Source organism: Manacus vitellinus, unplaced genomic scaffold, assembly GCF_001715985.3.
Source record: "Manacus vitellinus isolate BGI_N305 unplaced genomic scaffold, ASM171598v3 scaffold_2_pilon, whole genome shotgun sequence".
In the NCBI taxonomy this organism is placed as follows: Eukaryota; Metazoa; Chordata; class Aves; order Passeriformes; family Pipridae; genus Manacus; species Manacus vitellinus.
Genome location: NW_021940208.1, coordinates 11,447,759 through 11,470,418, shown reverse-complemented (window position 1 = coordinate 11,470,418; position 22,660 = coordinate 11,447,759). Strand labels below are relative to the sequence as shown.

Sequence of the window (22,660 nt, the reverse complement as noted above, 5' to 3'; positions counted from 1 at the left end):
TATCAAGCATTGGTGTCTCATTAATTACAAAATGACGCAATTTCAGGTTAAAACAGCGTTAGAAATGTGACTAAATAAAGGACAATAATGAAACTGCTATAATGTAATAGGTATTCTTTAAGAGTATGCTTAAAATGGCTGTTTCTTCCCAGTTTCAAACAGAACAAGAACAAAGAAATGCCTCCCTGTTTACTCAGTGTAAGTGCGTATGACCACTATGATTCTTTAGCTCCACAACAATATCAGCTGTTTTAACACTCCTTCGCATCGAAAAATTATGTGCTTACATATTTATAAATTCTGACTTCTTTGAACAATTAGAAGTAACATTTAAACCGAATCCTTTGTTAATTTCTTCATCCCAAACAGGGCATCTACATATCTAAAGCTGTAGCATTCACTAAGAATTTGGTGATTATGTCTTGCAGCAAAAGATTAGATGCTGATTGCCACTATGAGATTTACTGAAATACAACAATAAAAACAAAACCAGATAAAATTTGGTTTAAGGTAAAGTTAAGGCACTGTAAGGGCAAAAGCACTGCAAAGAACAATCTGCTTTGGCACTTCTTCCTAGGTTAGGAAATTCCTATTGAAAAAAATGAAAAGTAGCAATTAAAAAAGCATTGCAAGTTCAAAAAATTGAGCATGGTTGCTACCTAAAAGACATGCCAAGTATGTTAACTATGATGTAGGTGTGCCTAACTCTCACTTTAGCTTATGGCTACCAAAACAAACAGCATAAAGCTTTTAACTGTCTGGACAGAGAGAGAGACAGCTTTCCTCCCTTAGCTAGACTGAAGCATGGTATTTAGCTTCTTTGTGTGGTACTTAGATATCCCAATTCGTGTGTGACACATCTCTCATTTGAGAACCTCTATCATCTCTTGCATTATCTCATCTCAATGATGAAATAATGAGAATAAAAAGAGAAAAATGAGTCAAGTTCTGTTTATATTTATCTGCCTCAGAGAAAAGTCAATCATGTGTTTGCATATAATAGACTACTTCCTTAAAAGAGCATGGAGTATTTTTAGATCAAATGAATTTTTCTGTAAAATTCACATACAGAAAATTTACTGTTTTGTGTCTTTTAATATGCAAGCCTAACATAAAACCAAAATATCAATGAGAAAAGTTGATTTTTATCTCTGTAAAATACTTAATTCTGGAAGAACATTGAGATTAGACATGTCCAGAACAAAGTAACTTTAATGTGATAGGCAAGAAAAATTGCAGGCTGATTATGAAAGATAGAGAACGAATTGTTAGTTTATTTACCTTTGCAATCCATCTAAGCTAAAAAATTGCATTACTGAAGAGAAATTCACTTGCACAGCAAGAAAGCTCTTGAACCTAAGAATCCAAACTTTTTTTAAGTGCTCCAGGCAATTTTTATTAAGCTATAATTATTTCCTAAGTCTCTGAAAATGTTCTACTTTGCAAAGTTTAAGTGACTGGTAAATCAACATCCCACTTAAACCATTGTTGACACTTGTTGCAAAATTTCTTTTCCATAAGTTAAAAATCAAACACAAGCTGAGTTTTTCCACAGGAATTAGTAGTACTGTGAGAATCCTTCTCCTTTCCTTTGGTGAAAGGCTTAAAATAATTTCACATGCATTAATTCTCTGGTCAAAAAATGTGCACAAATACTTCTACTAATAAACCTACAGTACTACAGTGTGCCTGTTCCCAAATGACTCAAGAGTCCCTCTTCAACTGATCTGAAGAGAATAATCACTGTTCTCAGTAATTATTCAAAAACAAGTAAACTGAAAGACTGATTTAAATCTACAACAATAACATGCCAGATAATGAAAAGGCAAAAGCATACAATACCTAAGGAAGCTAAATACCTAAAGAGGATATTTTCTACCATCACTACAGTATTTAGTTCAGTATCTGAATAAAAGGAAAAAAGTGATAAACTTTTATCACCTTGAAAAAAGGTGAGCAACTTTTGTAGAACTGCCTCTATTTGCAGTGCTAAGAATAGTTTTTCTTATGGCCCACCTTTACCTCTGAAGAAGTCTGCATCTTCTAGTAGTTTCATTTTTCAGATTTTAATAATGAAGTAGAAGTAATATGGAAAGAGGAGGCTTCTTATTGTTCACAAGTAAAACAAAAACAGATAGCATGGATTAAGTAGTTGTATAAAATATTTATGTGCACCAGGACTCCTTATTACATACTAGCACACAATTAAATAGCAGAATTCTCAAAATTTGCAGCTGCATGATACTCTCTTGTATATCTGCACTGCAGATTTTGCATCTTCACTGGTGGAGCAATAAAGGAATACAAGAACTAGAATAGTGGAGACCTCAATCAAGATTCTGTTGGATAACATCACAAAATAAAGTACTTTGTATTTAAACAAGCATTTGAAAAATAACCAAACAAACCTACTGTAATGTACTTTGCACATAGGGAAATCTTTGTCCTTGTAGCTGTTCCAGAGAAAGAGATTTATAGTGGATTCACCCTCTGAAATCTAATGGACTCAGCAACTGCAGAACAAGAGCACCACTCAGTGGAACTATCAGAGAAAACAATACTGGTAAAGTCAGTGTTACATATTCATAGCATAGCAATAAAAAAGGAGTTTCAGGTGATTCTACTAAGAAAAAAAAATTTCCCACTGTCACTACTTGGAAAGTCATCCCTGCTTCTACCTAAGAGACAGAAAATCCATAATTAACATATCTGCAGATGCTGATCCTGCCAGTATCATAGCACAATTCATGACTTTACTTTTCCAGGGTCCTGCTTTTCTAAATGGGAAATAGATTTATATTTGTCATAACAGAAATAAACAATGAGGAATGCATATAACAATTTTAAAAAAACCCAAATACACTCTCTTTTCTAATTACACTAAATTTCTAGGACACAGATTACTTCTTTGGGAAATGTGAAAATGTTCAGTACTCAAACACTACAGAATCTGTTTTGGTCAGAATAATGCATTACCTGGTAAATTAGTCTTCATTATATCAATGCCCACTTGAAGCTCAGGCTCAGCTGCAAGGACTGCATAATCTCCTTGATGAGAGATATTGAAGTTGTAATTCGAATTGATACTGACTACGGTATTGGCCAGGAAAGGTTTTCCTTTCGATGTCCTTTGCAAGCGTACTTCATTCCAAGGTATGCACATCTTTTCTGCAATTAATTTCCGCATCAGCAGGCGACCAGCCTGTGAAATAAAATGGAAGTGATTCATACAGAACTATTATGCTATCTGCAAAATACCTCTGGTTGCTAGAAAACCACCTGCCTGAAAAATATGGTTTTATTATTGCTGATACAAAGTAAGAGCGTATTTTAGCTGAATAATTTAAATTCCCCCCTTTTATAAAAGCCTGTGTCTGCAAAGCACGAGTTCACCAGACCTGAGTATCAAACACATTTATTATCACTATTAGCACAGAGGCAACATAAGACCCAAAAGCAGTCCCAGCCTAGAAGAATCACAAAAACAGTTCCTTTCCCTACCTTGTTTACTTGCTTAGGATACTTCATGGCACAAATAAATATTTTTACACCACCCTGAACGGTAACATTGTCTCAAGCCTTCCTTGCAGTACAGCCACTCCATTACTTCGGCACTAAATGAAATACTGAGCAGCTGAAAAGTGATGGGTAACTTCTTACACACAAATTAGCAGGTCTGTATCACTAACACATCCTGATGCGAGATTTAAAACCTGAATCGTGTAGAATAGCTTTATTCTCTTACACACTACACTGCTGTCTTAGGTACAGTCTCCCAGGGTATGCTGATTTTGTCTCCTAACTTGACACCCCGACACAGAACTTGTGAAGACTTTCACAGTAACTACTGAGAGCAGACTGCAAACATCTCTTTTTGCTCCGCGGCGAAGCAGAGCTGCATACTTTACGCATCAAGCTTTGTACTTTACGATGCATTACTTCCCCGAAATGCCCTTGTAGAGCACGTTTTCCTACGAGGAGTCAGACATCTGGGCAATGCCCAATCTGCAGAGACAGCCGCGTCCCCGTGCCCCCATGTACCAAGGCGGCTTTGGCATCGCGAGCAAAGACAAACTGGCCGATGCGGTCCTTCTCCTCGGGCTGCACCAGCTGCGCGGCCAGCAGCCAATCCCCGGCGGCGGGGTCGCCAGGCCCCCGCAGGGGAAAGCCAGCGCACACTGCCATGGCCCTTCCCGGGCCCCGGCCCAAGCCAGGCCCGCCACGAGCCACCCCCCTACGAGCACGGCGGGAAGCTATCGGCGTGCGGGAGGACGAAGGCCCCCGCCTCGAAAGGCACACGACCAGTTCCGATGTCAGAGCACCCCATGAGTGACAGGGGAATGCGCCAGGTACCGGCCTATCAGGGGAAAGGCGGTGCCTGCGGCGGAGCTACACCCGTGGTGCCGTCAGGGAGGAACCAGCTCTCGGAGATGGGCGGGCTCTGCCCTGGATTGACGGCCGGGGGAGCCATTCCGAGCGCAAGGAGCGAGAGAATGACACCAGAAGGCTGTGTCTGAACTTGTTGGAGCGACTGAGGCGAGTGCAGTCGGTGAGTAGTGTTGGCTTCAGGTGGTGTCGTGGCTCGGAAGTGATGCTGCAGTTGTGTGTGCTGTGGGTGTTGTGCGGCTAACGGAGGCGTTGTGCGTCGAGGCCTCCACACTCCTCTCCCGCGTCGCGCTCTAGTGAGGAACCCTCTGCCCCCATCCCGCCGCATGGTCGTGGCTCGCGTGGATTAGTGTGCGTCTGCTTGTAGAATGAACGGAGCCGCCGCGGGGCGCACGCGCGGGCTGCCTGAGCATGCGCAGTGGTGGCGCTGGCGGCACCGCCCTCCCCCTGCGGGCGGGGCGGGGTCCATGGCGGCCGGGGTTGAGTTTGGGGAGGAGGAGGTTGGGGATGGCCGGTAACCCCGGCCGGGGCAGAAGGAACGTGGTTGCCCTGTAGCTTCTGACTGCACCCGGCTTTGCGCGAGACAGGGACGCGTTTATGCCGTGGGGGCGGGGGACGTTGGTTCTTGATGGCACCGTGACCGGTCAATGGCAAGTGATGCCCCCGGTGTCCCATCGCTGCCATCGGCGCATCCGGCTGAGATGTTGCCGTCAGCACATCCATCCTGCTGGAGAGTCGTCCCAGCCCCTGGCAGAGCGGTCGCAGCGGGGTGGCCTCTGCCTGCCCTGGCCTCGCTGCCTTTTCTTGCCCAGAAAAGAGGAGCCGATTGTCCCCACAACAGATGCAACGCGCTGCATCATCCTGGTTGGGTTCTGGCTTCAAAAGATCTGTCCGAACAAAAGCCTCTTCTATCCCGTGCTCGTTGAGAGCACTAAGAGCTCTAATGGTTGTCAGAACTGGGTTCCCACTTGCCCTCAATTACAGGCCATCTGTAAATCCTCAGAAGGTAATAAATTCGTTTGCCCTTTGGTTCTGAAGTTGGACCATGGCTAAAAATTTAGGGCTGTTTGAAAATTTATAACCCTTCTTCTTGCTGCTTGCCTTTAGAAATACTTAACGCTTCAACCATTCTATACTGGCCATGTACAAATGATGCAAAAGTATTGAAAATTATATTATTGCAGGTATTTCTTAGAATCCTCCTTTTATTGTTGCTGTTGTTTAGAATTCACAGCTCCCTGGTCGTGGGGGAAAAGTGCTATTTCTACATGGGCCAGAAAGTCTTTCTGCCTAAAATATGTCATAGTTATAACTGAGTATATGTTGCTCTTTGCAAAATGTTTTAAACACAGAAGTAGCATTTGTGTAGAAATATGTTTCATCAAGAAAACATATATGTTTCATCAAGGGTAATTATCATATTTCAAAATATTATTCCCATTTTTCTTCATGACTTCGTGAAGCAATCGATGGCATAATCTGTAGTATCCAAAGACAGAGAAAAAGTTAAGTGACAGCAGAAAAGGATTTAACACTGTCAAGAAAAAAAATCTAGGAAAATGCTATTCACCAATATCAAACTGTAGCTTCCATTTCAAGCATTGTGATTTCCTTTTCTGGAGCTTGTAGTTGTTATTTTTGCCAGAATTAGAAGTGTAGCATGGCATTTTAATTCCAGGGTTTTTTTCTGAAAATTAAAATTACAGTTCTTGATCTTTTTTAGCTAAGAAAATAATTTGCAAAGGAACGTGATGACTTTGAGAAACTTAGCTTTAGGATAAAATCCAGTCAGTTTTAGTTCTTATAAGTGATTATTGCTTTATCTTAATGGATTCATGTGTTTGTGAGAGAAGATGCATTTAATGATCCCTGCCTGCAGAGTAGGAATCTCCCACTTTTGGAATGCTTGCAGGGACCAGTGACATTTCATTCCTTCCTACTGATATCATGCTGGGGTTTTTTCCATGTTGGGTCTTTTTTCAATCACTTCTAAAGAACACAAAGCTTTAAAGTCTCTGTGTCACCTTTCAGTCTGAGAATACTGTCTCAATATGTATTATTGATAAATGCCACTTTTGTGGATTAAATGCCTCAGAATGTCACATGCATTTTTTTGATTGTCTAAAAATGATTGACTGAATATTATTTTTCATTGAAGTTCAGTTATTTATGAAGAAGCTGTGAGATGCAGTTGCATTGAAATTTCCAGATTTGAACCTGGAATTCTGTTAGTGTTTTCAATCTTAGACAGTTAATGACAATCAAAACATTAATACAATATAAAAGTACAGAACTTTTTACTCAATATATATAGTTTAGTTACATTTTAAATCACTCCTGTCTTTTTAGTCAGCAATTAGAAGTGTCACCAACTCCTTCAGATATCTGTTCCACTCATACTCACCTTGGTGAATGTTAAATTAGATGTGTAGTGCAGAGCGATGTCTTTAAAACTTGTTAACAAATTATTAATTTCTCCCCTTTTGAATGGATAAGGAGTGAAAATAGCAAATCATCTTAATGGATATGTAGTAGACTTAATAATATAATACTTATTTTTAATTTAGATTTTAAAATGCTGACCTTGGCCTTTTCAAAACATAAATTAATGTACAAATAAATTTTGTATGAAAAAAAAATCCGAAACTTCTCTAGAGAAATGTATACAATTTTTTCATCTTCATTGCTCTTCCTTCTTCATAGGTACATAAGTCATGGTGTAAAATATCAGCTCTTAACTATTTTTTAAAATCTTGTTATCCAGTAAGACATACTATCCAAGTTGGGAGAAGGCTAAGTGACAAACGTAATGTTCCACTGAAGAACAATTTATTTCTCATAAGATACCTGCTAAGAAGTATTAAGAACTATTTTTTTTTTAATTGTGAAAGGGTGTCATAGCACATCTGTATTGTGCTGTCAGATGAAGCAGACAGATTGTTTTACAATTGTTTGTAAATACCAAAGTACCAAAAAAAGGTTGTTGAGTTTAGACTTATTGCCAGCTATGTTGGTAGAGCAGAGAACAGTACTTGTACTTTCTAAGTGGCTCATGTAAGTTTGGTGTCCTTTGTGCTGGAAACAGTGTCGAGCTTCAGTCCTGTTACAAGTGTTTGGATGTGTTTACTGTCAGGCAGGCACAGCCATAATGTGTTTTTTCTGACAAGGTGATGACTTAGCTATGTGTGATACTTATGTATACTCAATACTTTCACAAAACAACATCCCCTAGGCTTTTTAAAAGTCACACGTATTTGTATGTATATTTTTATCTTACTATTATAAAGTGATCAAGCAGTTTGGTCTAAGCCTTTTGTGTCTTTCTGTACCCTTATCCAGGTGTTTGTGCTCCATTCTTATTACACACGTTCTCCCTTTTTTAATAAATTTTCCTTGGTTATTCACTAAGAATTAATTGTACATCTTCCACCATTCTCAACTTCATCGGCACATTTAAACTTCTGTAACCGTGTTATCTATCAGCTGTAGCAGCTAAGGCTATTTTGATTGTTGGTTTAGCAAAATCTCAGCAGAAGCGTTTATGAATATATGTACATGATATGTTCTGATCAGACCATTCGCAAACAAAAGTTCATCTCTGCTCAAAGTTCATTTCACAGTTCTGCTTGTTTTGCTCTTTCAAATTGGGTGGAATGGATGTGAACACCATTTCTAGGAGGCGGATTGCAGTGATTATGATTTTAGTGTATGCTGTATGAGATATTCTGAAAAGGTCTGTCCTGGATGTTTTTTGTCTGCTATATGAATTTAACATGCTGTATTTGCAGTCTCTTAGTATAATCTGGGATTAAACATATATCTAGGTTATTAAACTGATACTCAAAAGGGCACCTGGACTTGCCAAAGGAAAAATATAAGCAAATAAATGACTCATTTCAATTTCTTCTATGTACAGAATTGTAAGAACATTTAAGAAGGATTGTTGATGGTGCCAACTAAAAAAAAATCATAAAAAATTTATGTCTTTAACTATCTTTGGAAAGGGATCATTAGCATTGGTGAAGTAAAACAATTCCTCTAGAAAATCGGTGAGTGATTTTGGCAGCTGTTCACATGGTGTTGATGTCAGTTAAACATCTTCTTGTAGCTTTTTACCAATAGCTTAGATATGACTAAGAGGAATGTGTGTATATCTCATATCACGACTATGGACTTATCAGACTTCTCAGTGTGGTTACCTGGCATCTGTGACAACGAGCTCATTGTGTCCTAGACTCCTCTGTCCCTTATCATCTTGGGAAGAGGACAGTGTTAAATCGGGCAAGGAGTTGGAACTAGATGATCTTTAAGGTCCCTTCCACCCCAAACCATTTTATGATTCTAAAACAGAGGAGTCTTGTAAACAGCAGAACTTACAAGGTTTGGGTCCTTATTAGTGGATTCTGTGACAGACTATAATACTCTTCCCTTAGAGCTCCCGGGTGGTCCCTGATTTCATCCACCATAATGAACAAAATGAGCTTACTGTCCATAAGGCTGCACTGTGGCCACACATAGGCTGGCCATTGCTTGCTACTTAGCTTTCAACCATTCAGAATGCCCTGCCCCTCAACTGGAGATCTGCACAGATAGCTCTGAGAGGTACATATATGTCCCCCAGTCGTGTATTATATGGGGTTGACCTTAATAACTGTGAAGTTTTTATGGCATTTCACTGTAATGGTCAACTGGCCCCTTGTTTGAGGTGGCTTTCAAGCAAAAAAAACCTTAGGGCAAGTGTATTAAGGGAGTTTAGCTTTGGAATTGTTTTGGATTCTCTTTGTTTTGTTTTTTTTTTGTTTTAGAAAACCAGGCTAATAGCTAATGGGGCATTTGTGAGTGTAAGATGTGTAAACATCCAGGATGTGAGCAGGGGAGCTTTGTCAAGTGGTATATGATTGGGTCACGTACTGCAGTGCTCAGGGTTTCCTGTGTCGTGTTACAGAAGATGCTGGAAGGATGGTTGCTCTACAGCACAGCCATATGCTAAGAAACAAAAATAGGAGTTCCCAACTCTAATGGACCACCTACTGGAGTTTGGTTTGTGCTAATCCATATAAAGACAGGCTTTGAAACTGGAATCCTGTGGAGTTAATAGAGCAAATAAAAGGAGGCTTGTAGCCCAGCTTTCCTGAGCTACAGACCTATGCAACATATGTCTGCACCCTCTATGTTTTCTACCCTTTTGTCAGTAACTTGATCAAATATTTATTAAAAAACCTCTATTGATTAATTCATATAGCTTTGTAGAAGAAAGTATGAAATAATTATAAATGCTAGTTGGCCTCGTTTAACATACCAAGTTTTAGCTGAATTGTTAAGATAGTTTGGAGGGCTCTAAAATCATTTACAGATTCAGTAGGGTGGTAAATTAGTACCAAAATTACCATATAAATCAGGAATTGGCTACACAAAAGATGAGAATTGAATTTTTTTAATATGTATTTTCTTAATGGAGGCAAGGGTGAATTAGGCTAAGTCATAGCACGATATTCATTACTACATTACTGAATAGTGGACAAAAATATTAAAGATACACTGCTGAATTTTGCTTTTAATAAAACAATGAGACACTGCTATTAGAGATTAGAATTAGGATGCACTAGATGTCCTGCAAACTGGAGTAGTGAGACAATGATGAGATCTTAACCATAATATTGTACAACAAATCTGATATCAGTGAAGAAAATTTAAGATCAAACTAGAGTGGATGAAGAGAAAACTGCAAGAAATAGGAAGGAAAAACAAAAATTCAGTCTTATAAATGGACCTTGGAAAATTTGACAATTATTCACTCTAATGAAAGTTGAGAGAAGATATCAATGCTCTTGATAATTAAAAGAGTGAAGAAATATACAACAGAAAATTAAGTCAAATTACAATTTAACAGAAGAACAAATATATGTAAGCATTAATAAATTGATTCTGTAATTAAGAAGTTTTCAGTCTCGACACCAGTGTACTGGGATAGTCTTTTTTTGTGGTAATAGTGTGGTAAAAGAAAACTTTCTGGAACTTAGACTGCTTTTATGAAAGTGATTATATGATGTTTTTTGCCTAAAATAGCAGAGATGGACTTGATGACAGTATTATGTCACTGTGGTCATTATACAAAGATAAATATTACTGAAATTGGTAATTTTACCTACTGAAAAAAAGTTGTAGGTTGAGGCTTGTTATAGAAATTACATATAAAAGGAGAAAGATGTCTACTATCTATTTTCAGTTCCAGAATTTTGTGAAAAGGTTTTGTTTAGGAGAAATGTTACTTTATGATTTATTGAAGTTGGGGGTTTATGAGGCCATACATTATCAGAATAAATGGTGGTCTTGTTCTTCTGTATTTTCCTAGTTCCTCAGGCTTAGAATGGAAAGAGTGAATACGTGAGATTGTCTGGCCATGGGAAGGAGAAGATGCCTGCTGCACGGGTGCCAGTGCTGGCAGCAAGATCACTGGATCTCTTCTATTCCAGGAGACATGGAGGTCTATTTGTGGTTGGAGCTACCTGACTAGATAAAGTATAGATCAGTCTGCTGTGAAAGTACCTCCCATGAGGAAGACTGCCTGATGCTTTAGTTTGCTCTGAATGTATCATGTTATCAGATAAGCCTTTTCATGAAATCAAAACCCAAACCCAGTATTCTGGTTTCTGAGCTTGGCTTGGAATTTTTTTATCCCCTTGTCAATTCAGGTGGGCCGTTATCTGTTGCTAATTTTAATTGGAACTGTGGAAGTCAAATCCTGGAATAAAACTTGCAATGCTTCTTTAAGCTTTAGAATAGGCAACCTTGACTCAGATTTGCAGTAAGGGCAGTTTATGCATCTGCAGCATATAAATAGCTCTTTAAATATGTGTAAATAAAATATACTCATGTTTAAAGCTTCTTTATGTTGACAAAGTGGAGTAAAATATTTTCACTGTAAAAAACAGTTAAAGCCAACTCACCATAAAAAAAGTATACTTCAGGATGGGGATTTTCACCAGAACCAAAACATGGCTGCTGAAAGGGAGATTGCACTGTCTTAAGTTTAAATGGGTTCTGAAGCCAGTTAATTTACACCACTGTAAATGAAGCTTACAGTGGGCAAACATACAGCTACCTAGCAAGACCAGAGCTACAAGACAAAATGAGTTTCAATTGACTAAACACTCAAAGGTGTACTGTTACCAAAGTGTCTCTAAGTGACCTTATTTGGTAAGCCCCAGCAATCCTGTGATTCGGCCAGGCTGTTGGTGTTCATTTGTATTCTGTTATTTCAGTCCAGAGTGCCTCATGGGAATTCACGTAGGAAGCAGTCTGGTAGCCTTTATCTCCCTTCCACTGCAAGCTGTAGAAAGATGAGCCTTTTGGAATCTAAAATATGCAAGAAAGTTTTCTTTTTCCAACTTCATTGTACATTAAATTGTAAGAGTTTGGGTTTTTTTGAGGGTAACCCTGGACTAATCTTTCTCTTAAATGCCCCTTAAAAATTTTATCACACTCCTTGATGTGCTTCCTGTGGACTTTACTGGAAAAATTCCTGCAGGTGGGTATTATTTGTAGAGTTGTTCCTTGATATGTGGCAGATATTTTACTTTTCAAAATATGCTGTGTGTATATATTTTACAAAGGAGTATTGTGTAAAAGTCACTTATGACACAAATTTCTAACTGTGCATAGGACTTATAAACTAAATTCAACATTGGGAACTTTTTTGTTTGTTTTATGGTCTATTGATTTTGCTTGGGTTTTTTTTAATAAGACTGTAGAATCAATTCCTTATTTTTCCATTTCAGGAATAGATTGAAGAAAACATGGCCAATCAACGGGATTACATTAGCAGACCTATTTGCAATGGGATTTCTGTTCCTGAAAATAAAATCAATTCCTTAGTGGCTGAAGGTCATGGACAACAGATTCTAAAAGTACTACAAAAGTTCAGAGAACAAAATATATTTTTTGATTTTAAAATTGTTGTGAAAGATGAAATAATTCCCTGTCATCGTTGTGTACTGGCAGCATGCAGTGATTTTTTCAGGTAAACCCAAATTTGGCATGAGTTTGCAGGAAATAGATTCTAAATTCTCTGGGGGGAGAGGAAAGAAATATAATTCCCCAAAGAAAAAAAAAAATCACAACTTACATACGTGTGCAGAGTTTCAAGCAAAGCGTTCAAACATCATTTTAAGGATACACCAGGTGCATCTGTTTGTATTTCCAAAGTGCCACAAGGACTCTGTGAATTCAGACAGGAGTCCATACTCTGAAATACAAGCTTCATACCATAAGTGTGTGGTTCTGCTCTTGGGTAGAACTGACACAAGTTACGTATATTTAGGAGTTACCTGTTGGCCGTATCAGTACTTAAAGGTCTGCAAGGATATTGTTTGACTTTGTATTGGACAGTCTATGTACTGTGACACATATCTAGTGAAACAGAACAGGTTGATTATAAATACATCCATTGAGCAATTGTGGATGAATTGTACATGGTTTTGGAATGGGACTGCATTTTGTTTGTCTAAGATGAATGGTTGGTCTATAGATTGTCTTCAGTTAAGACAGATGTATTTAAACAGATGTACTTTTTCTAAACTACAGATTTCAGCCTTTCAGCATGAAATGGATCTGTGATCTTCCTTCTGGTGCTTAAAGCTATATGTTCTTAAGGAACAGCTAGATCATTCACATACAGAATATTAATTTATGAAGAACCTTGCTAGCCTTTTTATTAGTGAGTCTCAAACTTGCGATTCAACACTGAAAGTCTGTTTCTGAATACAGTGTTAAATAAAACAAAGCTAATACTCTCAACAAAGAAAAAATGGGCTCCTAGAAATGAGTTAATGTCCTCGATTCAGTTGCCCAAGGTCACCCATAGGTGACAAGTGTTATTTTCAAATGTCCTGGAATATCCCATGTTCTATGGGAGTCTGCCATATCTGACAGAAGATAGCTAGAGATATGCTTAGAATTACTGAAAAAAAAGGAGAAATCAGATGAAATTTCAGAGAGCAATTTCTCCCCTGTAGCAGCTCATTTGGTTTTTCTCTGACACAAAGAACTACTTGCATTTATTTCTTCACTGCTTGCCAGCACAAAGATGCTCTGGTAGAAAAAAATATTAGGATGAAATAGCTTCCAGTGGTAGTTTTTAGAACTGAACTTATGCACATGGTAACGTATGTGTCCTTTTCACTACCTACAGGCTCTTCAGATGAAAATTTGGTAGGAGAGATCTCTCCCTACTGCAAAGAGTTGATAATAGCAGCCATCAGATTCATAAGTCATCCTTGATTGCAAGGCCCATTTTTTACCTTCAAGGAGGAAAAAGTACTTAAGTCCACTAGATACGTTTTAAAACAGAACACCTTTTGTCTTCCTTGGCCTTTGGACTTCTCCTAATTTTTGTTTCCTTGTGCAAACCCAAGATTCAGCAATATTTTGATCCTTACTTGTTAGCTTTCAGAGTCAAGGCCTTTGCCTATATTGCTCTCCTACTGGTATTGTTCCGTTGCTATTTTACTCTGTAATTAGAGATTTATATCATAGCTCTTGGGTTAATGAGGAAAGGATTCTAAGTGTCATCATTTAGTATGCAAAAAGGTCTTTGGGACATGGGTGTCTCACTGTAATTTTATGTTCTTGCTCAGGAAGTCAAGCATCTTCCTGCTTTACCAGATTTTTAGTTCCCAAAGAAGATGCTTATACACAGTTTGGGTTTTTTTCTCTTTGGTTTCAGAAAAGGAAGCAATTTTAAAAATCCCATACTATAGAGATACTTATTGTATAACTGAACTATAATACTTTCTTTTTAACATGAAGTATCCATGATCTATTAATAATCCAGATTCTATACTTAGCATCTGGTAATTTATTTGAATCTTCCTCCACTATCATCTTTTGTCAAATTCAGAAGCCATTGCTATCCCTGATGCTTAGGGTAGGACAAGGGATATTGCAGCACTATTCTGTTGCCAGCACTTTCCTGCTTGAAAAACTTTAGTTAATTTATCTTGCCATGTTAGATTGTGTGAAATACCTAAATGTTATTACATATTTAGAATAAAGTAGTTAAAGTTGTAATAAAATTTCCACAAATGTACTTAGCAATAATTCATTCCACAATTTCAATTGTCTTTGTATTCAGTCACAATCTACTTTCTGCACAGTTTCATTGTGTCATGCAATCCTATGTCAAAACCTCATTTTTTTCTGACATTGGCCTGTACTCAAATATCTCTGTCAACTCTAAAGCAAGAATTAAGTTTCCTCATGTTTTTTTTCCTTTTTCACCCCTCACATACTTTTTATTTCCAAGGAATGCACCCATCATCCATCCTGCCATTTGCTCAGGCTGCAATTTGGAAGGCTTTTTTTCACTTAATTTTATGTATTCAACCACAGTGCATGACCTGAATCATGGGCCTTTTTTTACTCTGTATTTTTTAAATTAGCCTTTTCTTTCCTAAGCTGTTGAAACTGATGCTATCCTGAACAATTTCACATTTTCTCTCACACCAAGAGCTGCATACTTCATTGCTCTCTGTGAAAATCCATACAAAATGCAGGTGCAGCTATCATTTTTTTAAGCCACCACTTTGAATATGTTCTTATCACGACTCCTTTTCTCTTCAAACATACCAAGTAAATGCATTGTTCTTTCTTATAAGAACTTCCATACTTTAGACGTATTTTAGATCAGCCCACCTTATTATACTCCTCTGCTGCTTGCTAAGTCTTTAATTCGTGTGTATATCTTCTATATTTTATTTGCAGAGCCATGTTTGAAGTTAATATGAAAGAACAAGATGATGGCAATGTTACTATTAGTAATCTATCACCCAAGGCAGTGAAAGCTTTTCTTGATTACGCTTACACAGGAAAAACAGAGATAACAAATGATAATGTGGAAATGCTCTTCCAACTGTCATCATTTCTTCAAGTTTCACTCCTTTCCAAAGCTTGCAGTGACTTTCTAATAAAAAGTATTGATCTTGTGAATTGCCTACAGTTGCTTTCTCTATCAGAAAGTTATGGGTCCATCCGCTTGTTTGATCACGCGCTAGATTTTGTACAGCACCACTTTTCATTGCTGCTCAGATCAAGTGATTTTTTGGAGATGAATTTTGAAATATTACAAAAATGTCTTGAGGCTGATGAGCTAAATGTCCCTGAGGAAGAATCAGTGTTGAAAGCTGTCCTCCAGTGGACCAAACACAACTTAGAAACACGGCAGAAATACCTGCCTAATTTGATTAAAAAAGTGAGACTACACCAGTTACCTGAAAAGACTTTGCAGGACTTTCTGCATTCTGAAGAACACTTACTTAAGAGTGCTAATTGCTCAGTAATAATCAGTGATGCAGTTAAAAGTGTGCAGAACTTCAGTGGACTGTTTCCAGATGCACGTCCTTCAACAACAGAAAAATATATATTTGTTCATAAAACTGATGAAGATGGAGAAAACAGACATACATTCTGCTACAACATCAAAACAGATAAATGGAAGGAACTACCACATACACACATGATTGATCTACCAGGGTCAAGTTTATCTAGCTATGGAGAAAAAATATTTATAACCGGAGGATGCAAGGGGAATTGTTACAGGACTGTCAGGCTTCATATTGCTGAACCGTTTCATGATGCCACTGACCAAACCTGGTGCTACTGCCCAGTCAGCAATGAATTCTCCATAGTGTCAGCTATGAAAAAACCAAGGACAATGCACACATCTGTTGTAACCTTAAATCAGCTCTTTGTAATAGGTGGAAAGACCAGAGGAGCTCAAGAAACTCGAAGTCTTTTGGATGTGGAATCCTATAATCCTCTTTCCAAAGACTGGAAATCTGTAAGTCAATTACCAAGAGGTATCTACTATCCAGAAGCAAGTGCATGTCAGAACATAATTTATGTCCTTGGCTCAGAAGTAGAGATTACTGATGCCTTTAATCCATCCCTTGACTGTTTCTTTAAGTATAATGCCATGACTGATCAGTGGTCTGAGCTTGTAGCAGAATTTGGGCAGTTTTTCCATGCAACTCTAATCAAAGCTGTTCCAGTGAACTGCACATTGTACATATGTGATCTCTCCACTTACAAAGTCTACAGTTTTTGCCCAGAAACCTGTGTTTGGAAAGGGGAAGGATCTTTTGAATGCGCTGGCTTTAATGCAGGGGCAGTTGGGACAGAAGACAAAATTTATATACTAGGTGGTGATTATGCTCCAGAAGAAATCACAGATGAAGTTCAAGTTTACCATAGTAGTAGGTCTGAGTGGGAAGAAGTTTCACCAATGCCAAGAGCCTTAACTGAGTTTTACTGTCAGGTCATTCAATTTAATAAATATAGGGACCCTTGGTCACCTGTACTGACAATTTGCTCTGGAGAATTTTGAAACTCCTGAATCAACAGAATCTATTTAAATGCACAAGTTTTAGAACAGATTTTTAAGTATTCATTTACAGATGGAGAAATATGTACCTGTTTGTTTAAATCTTCAGTTTAAATTATATGTTGTAGGATTGCTTTTGGAAGAGTCCATTAACATGTCATTCATGCTATTTATTATATAGAAAGTATTAATTTTCTATACAACTCTTCTCTGTAATTAATAATTTTGAAAATTATGTTACTTTTCAAAAAAGAATAGTCATGAGGAATTCATTGTGTAATACGTGCCATTATGTCTGTAATATTCGCAGCTGTCCCAGTAGACAAATTGCTAAATGAGAAAATTGACTGTGATACTGTTTGCCCTATGTAACTTAAGTTTAAAAGAAATCTACATTAGTTGTTGTTTTATTTAGATTTTTTATATTCATAAAACTGTAAGAGGAATTAATTGTCAACTTTATCTTATCAGAATGACCTTAGCAAGGGCAAGAGCCAAAGTGACCTTCACAGCATTAAAACCAGGTACCTAACTTGAAGAGACTGATAATTGCTATCATCTTACTTCAGCTCTTCAGTTTTACCCGTTTTTCTCCATCCTTGTGCCTTAGTAGTAGCTCTATTTTATGTTTCCATCCCATTACCTGTAGCAAGATAAACTTCAATAACATACTGCAGAGTGGGCAAGATTTCTACAGGATGGATGATTCATGTGATATCTTTGTTTCAGTCATGTTGTTAACTAAAGAAAAAACCCTTCAGGATGTTTTCTAACAGAAGTCTTCCATCTCTGAAGTCTCCAATGCTACCTACTAAGCAGTCACCAGGCTGCTTATAGCAGCAAGCTGTAAAATAAATTATAGTTGTTGCTTTGGTTAACTATGGGAGAAGTTTGTATCTTGTCATACATCAAATACAAAGTTACAAAACTACACCTGTATTAAAAGTCAAAGTAAATAGTATTTCTGAGGTAAAAAATCTTCTGGAGTGGTTTAAATGAATTAAAACACTTGTACTTCATGGTCATTTTAAGTGTTAAAATATTACATAGTAAACACTGCATAATATATTGCTTGATAAACTTTCAGTAGTCATCTATTATAATGTTAAAATTGTAATGGACTTTTAGTATTAATATTAATCTAGGCATACATCGTGAAGTAAATTTGATCTCATGCTTACAAAGGGGGCCCTCTTTCTGACAGGAGAACAGTGAAATTAGCTAGGTTTCATAAATTCATTTGTAATCTTCTACAGCCTGAGAATTTTCTTTTTGTACTAGGTACTCAAATAAGACACTGAGAGCCCTTATGTTCCTTATAAATATCATGTAAGCAGTAAGGTTGTCCTATGCCAGACAGAATGGTTCTAAACATCTAAGCATACCTTTTCCAAGCAGTTTAAAAATTAATAAAGTTTAGTGAGGCATCTGAAACATCTCTCATATGACTTGAGACGACTGTGCCAAGTTCATTATCACATCACTACTGCATGTACTTTTGGCAAAACTCAAGCTCAGTATTAATGCTTAAAGCTTAATATTGCCTAGAACATACTTTTGTTTTAAACAGTAAACAATGGAATTCTGTGATTAATTCTATAATTTGTTATCAGATACCTTTATAAATGTACATAACATTCATTTTAACTATTTTCATGAGTACATAAATTAAAGTTATTCAGATTTGGAGAACATATTAATAGAGAAGAACCCTTCCACTCAATAATTCATTTGTATTAAGATGCGTGTCAGTTCTGTAGAAGTAAATAGCTGCTTGTTACAATATTTCAGGCAACTTCCACATTTATTTTGCTTTTTGCATAGTAAGTCTCCAAATCATATTGTAACTACAATTAGCTAGGTAACCTCTACAATCATCTTAGGGAAATGTAAATATTTTTATATTGGAACACAACTTTTTATTAGTAGAAAGCAAATGTATTGAGTAGTATTGAGTAGAGAGAGGAAGAATACTATTCCTGCTTACTGAAACTCTAGGAGAAAAATAAGACACATAGGAGAAGAGTAGTGTTAGTATTAATAAAAGCTACTCAGCACAGCTTAGAGACTTCATTGACCATTAATTATTGCAGCTTGTCACATCGGAATATAAGGCCCAGTTCTCTTTTGCTTGTTTATTTGTGTTGGTTTTATACCTGAGTATTGTGAGTATGCAGTTTATGCAATGACAGAAGTAACATACTATACCCATAGTACATGGGTATAAATAGCTATGCAAATTGGAAGAGACTAGAGAATTGCAAGGGTTTTTTAATTGCCACTGTCATGACCAAATTGCTGGATCACATAAACAGCGAGTGAGTCAGTCAGTAATTCAGGTAATACTCTTTCCCCCAAGTTTTTTGTTACAGCAGCTTTTTTTGGCAGTCTTCCATCCAGCTACTTGCTACATATATTAAGACTCTAGCATAGGACATCAGACAGAGCAATGACATATGAGATAAATTAGTGTAGATAGTGAAAACTGAATGAAGCTTAATATGGAAAATAGACATGCTTCTTTAATATTCTACACTACACTTGCACAGGAACTAATGTCAGTTCCCAGTTTGACAGATCATTCATGGATTTCACATGGAGTTGAGCTTTTTTACTCAGTGATCAGGAAATAGAGTAGTAGTGTCAATTACTTTCCAGCATTGCTTACAGAAAAGTTACTGTGAAATAAGACTGGTTTTCTTCAGTTAGGCAAGGAAGCCTGTACTACAGATCTCACAAAAGGAAAGAAGGTCATTTGCCACAATTCCACAGACAAAGTATTAAATCTGGTAGCAGAATTGAATGCAGAAGAAGCTGTATTAGAAAGTTATGGTTAAAAATAAGGCTTTCTGATAGAATTAAAAGCCTATATTCCAAACCCTGTGATTGATTGCTAAAGATGTAAGAAATCTCAATGAACTCAGCTACACTGACTAATATGGATTATTTGCATGAATAACTGCTGTAGGTCTGGATCAAATAGATTTTTCATTCTACTTTACACAGCTGTTATGCAATTTAAAAAAGGTCAGAAAGTCAGTACAAAGCAAGTTTTTCTATATCTTTTCTGACTTTTCAAAGCTCACAGTACTTTATGAAAAAGTACCTTCCTTAAAAAATAGTTGATGACTAATGATTACCAATGTTCTCACTGAAATAGAGTAAGATGTTTAAAACTAATTGCATGTAAAGTTATAACTACTATTTGCACTTAAACGATGTAACCAAAACATTTCTAATAGTATTCTATTTTATGTCACAGAACACATTATAAGCATGACCAGTATAATATACATGGAGATAATATATATTATATGTGGGATTTTAATATCCAGTGATGATTATATTGGATAATCTTAATTTTTAAAGAATGCTGTCAAAACATTTAGCACTTTGATAATGTTATCACACTGGTTTAGTTGTTAAAATAAATATCAATTATTCAGGTGTTGATTATGTTTGCACAGACCTGATGATTATTATTTATTTACTAATTTTTGGTTTTCTATATTCAAAATACATTTTTAGTAAGTCAGTTTATTGCTGTTAAAAATTTATTATATGCACTAAATGGAGTAGATTTACCAGGTCAGACTTATTTACGGTATTACTCCATGAAGAAAGCTGTTTACCTCCTCTGGTTAGTATTAGGTAGTAGGCAAAGTATAGGCTGTAGAACGTGCTGACTGCAGTTTGTAATGTGGAGTATAATTGTAGATGTTTCTGTTTGTAGGTGACCAACAGGAGGCAGCATAAGATCTATTTTAATTAAAACAGCCTGAAAACAAGGATATATTTCACATTATATATACTTGACCATTATGCTCAATTTACTTTTTTCCTTCTAACATCCAATAAAGCATAGAGATCACTACTATTTTGCTGCTGCCTGGGCTCTGCTGATATGTGGAAAGTATGATACTACATGTTTGCCAAGATGTTCGTTTTTTTGTGAATAAAAGCACTGAGCAACCAAATCCTTCTCAAGTCTGATTTTTTTTTTCAGTCAGTTTCAAAATACTAAGAATCTGCAGTGTTTCTAATGTGGTTAACTCCTTTTTTTTCCCTCCCCTTTTTTTTTTCTCCAATGGAGAACATTTTGAATGTTAGATTATAAGCAAAAATGCAGTTAGCATGCATGAAAACTGCAGTGAGGGGGTTTTGTGATTATCCTTGGACCTTGTATTTGTATATCATTTGCATGAGTTGTTGTTCCCATGCTGAAAAGTTCCAAGTTTAGCATTGTAAGGTACTCATTTAAATAGGGTTTGGTTTTTTTTTTTTATTAGATCCATACAGCTCAGATTGATAATACAGGGGCTTTTTAACAGTTTAAGTATTGCAAATGATTAGGTATTTAGTTTTACTGAAATAGACTTCCATACTATTAGAAGTATGGAATAAAAGGAAAATACAAGCTACTTAGTCTAAAATTCACATGCAAAGGGTGCAGAAATGGCATCAATACAAAGAGAGGGAGCCCTAGGTTGTCTTGCATTCTTCCAAAACTTAAAATTCTGTAAGCCTCAAATCTCTATAGATAAAATAGACTTACAGTAATACAAATTAGCTTCCAGTGCTCCAAGGCCTTTGCCCCACAGCTAGCAAAAGCCATTTGGAGGTACCTCCAAAGTGTTCCAACAGCGTTCACAATGTTAAAAGCTTCTATTGAACAACGAAGGAATAAACAGACCAAATTTGAGAGCTCTGATTGTGTAACCCTGTGGACAATGAGAAGACAATTGCATATGAATGTTCTACAGAACTAGGGAATTCACTATGGACTTGAACAATTCACATCTGAACTATAAGCCATATGGTGGGGCTTCTCCTATTGTCATCAAAAGTTAGTAATTGAATAAAGTACACATAAATCATACATAAATTCAAGACATATCCTACATGAATGAAGGAAGTCCAAGGATTTTTGTTGGAGGAACCTAGCATACATCAAGATTTTTCACCAGTGATCAACAGTCTCCATAATAGTGGAGTAACAATAGAGGGAGGAAATAGAGCTATTTAGAATTATGTGCATAGGTACTCTAGGAAATCATATGCTTCCTAGTGAAAATTATTCTAGTGGATACTAATCATATTTAGTGGTTTTGTGCTTCGCAATAAAAGAAGGACACTTAATGAGGTGTAATTAGGACTAATTATTTTTGCAACGTGGCAGAGGTTCAGATTGTTAATGACTTCCACTTTCCATCATTTTTCCATATACTTGCACCTGAAACTAGTTTGAAGTAGCTTGCAAGACCTTTAGGGCACACTTGAATCTCATTTCTGAGCACTGACAAAATACTGATAATAATGGAAATGAAAACCTAGTTCATACATAGGCCTCAGTAAGAAATGTCCCTGTATTATATATGCCAGCAATGTAGCATAGGCTTGCTACCCTACTCCTTACTGTTTTCCTTTTTAATTTTTTATTATTTTCAGTACACAATGGGCAAGTAAGGCAGCAAAACTATCACTACCTAAGTAAACTGATAAGTTCATAGCCTTTAGTTTCTATGAAATATTTTGCAGAAAGTTCAATACCAGAATTGTTGACAAACTGGAAAATGCCATCTTAAAGGAGATTCGTAGTTTCATCACAATTTTGATCACTTGAAGCTTTATTAAGGAAATAACCTATCTTTCCAGTGAAAGTAAACAAGTCCAAATACTCATTACAACCCATATTTGGGTTTGAAAGAACTGAGGAAAGTAATTGTTAACAAACATGCAAAATAATACATGCACACATCAGAGCAGGCAGAATAAAGGCAGCAAACTTTAGACAAAAAGTAGTGCCTTAAGCCTGCACGAAGGTTACGTGACCAAGGCAACGGGATCCAACATAGAGAGTAAGGACCAGACACATCTTGTGTGGCAGAGGAGCCC

General features: G+C 36.8%; 2 protein-coding genes across 8 annotated transcripts in view; one reads left to right on the top strand and one right to left on the bottom strand.

Annotated features, from left to right (window-relative positions):
• AASDHPPT (aminoadipate-semialdehyde dehydrogenase-phosphopantetheinyl transferase) overlaps window positions 1-4,185 on the bottom strand; it is a 29,306-nt gene extending 25,121 nt beyond the window's left edge. Inside the window, exons 1-2 of the mRNA XM_018070924.3 lie at window positions 4,042-4,185; window positions 2,977-3,202 (exon numbers count right to left, since the gene is read on the bottom strand). Of these exons, the coding sequence (XP_017926413.3) occupies window positions 2,977-3,202; window positions 4,042-4,185 (370 nt within the window). The remainder of the gene's footprint in view (window positions 1-2,976; window positions 3,203-4,041) is intronic.
• Window positions 4,186-4,886: 701 nt separating this feature from the next.
• Window positions 4,887-20,737, top strand: KBTBD3 (kelch repeat and BTB domain containing 3). Of its 7 annotated transcripts, XM_018071406.1 has the most exons (6): window positions 8,120-8,435; window positions 10,739-11,078; window positions 12,165-12,406; window positions 15,148-16,222; window positions 17,237-17,289; window positions 20,499-20,737. In XM_018071406.1, the coding sequence occupies exons 3-6, from the start codon at window positions 12,183-12,185 to the stop codon at window positions 20,500-20,502; spliced, it is 1,356 nt and encodes a 451-aa protein (XP_017926895.1). In that variant the 5' UTR covers window positions 8,120-8,435; window positions 10,739-11,078; window positions 12,165-12,182; the 3' UTR covers window positions 20,503-20,737. The 7 variants fall into 7 exon arrangements, with proteins under 7 accessions (XP_017926892.1, XP_017926895.1, XP_008921000.2 ...); XM_008922752.2 differs by having other exon boundaries at window positions 17,237-20,737; XM_018071403.1 differs by lacking the exon at window positions 8,120-8,435 and adding an exon at window positions 4,887-5,392 and having other exon boundaries at window positions 15,148-20,737.
• Window positions 20,738-22,660: the final 1,923 nt, after the last annotated feature.

What these genes read in the sequence shown, in the direction of transcription:
- KBTBD3 (XM_018071403.1), top strand. Translation starts at nt 12,183, where the DNA reads ATGGCCAATCAACGGGATTACATTAGCAGACCTATTTGCAATGGGATT. An exon ending in GCATGCAGTGATTTTTTCAG is followed by an intron (nt 12,407 to 15,147) that starts GTAAACCCAAAT and finishes TTTTATTTGCAG; the next exon opens with AGCCATGTTTGAAGTTAATA.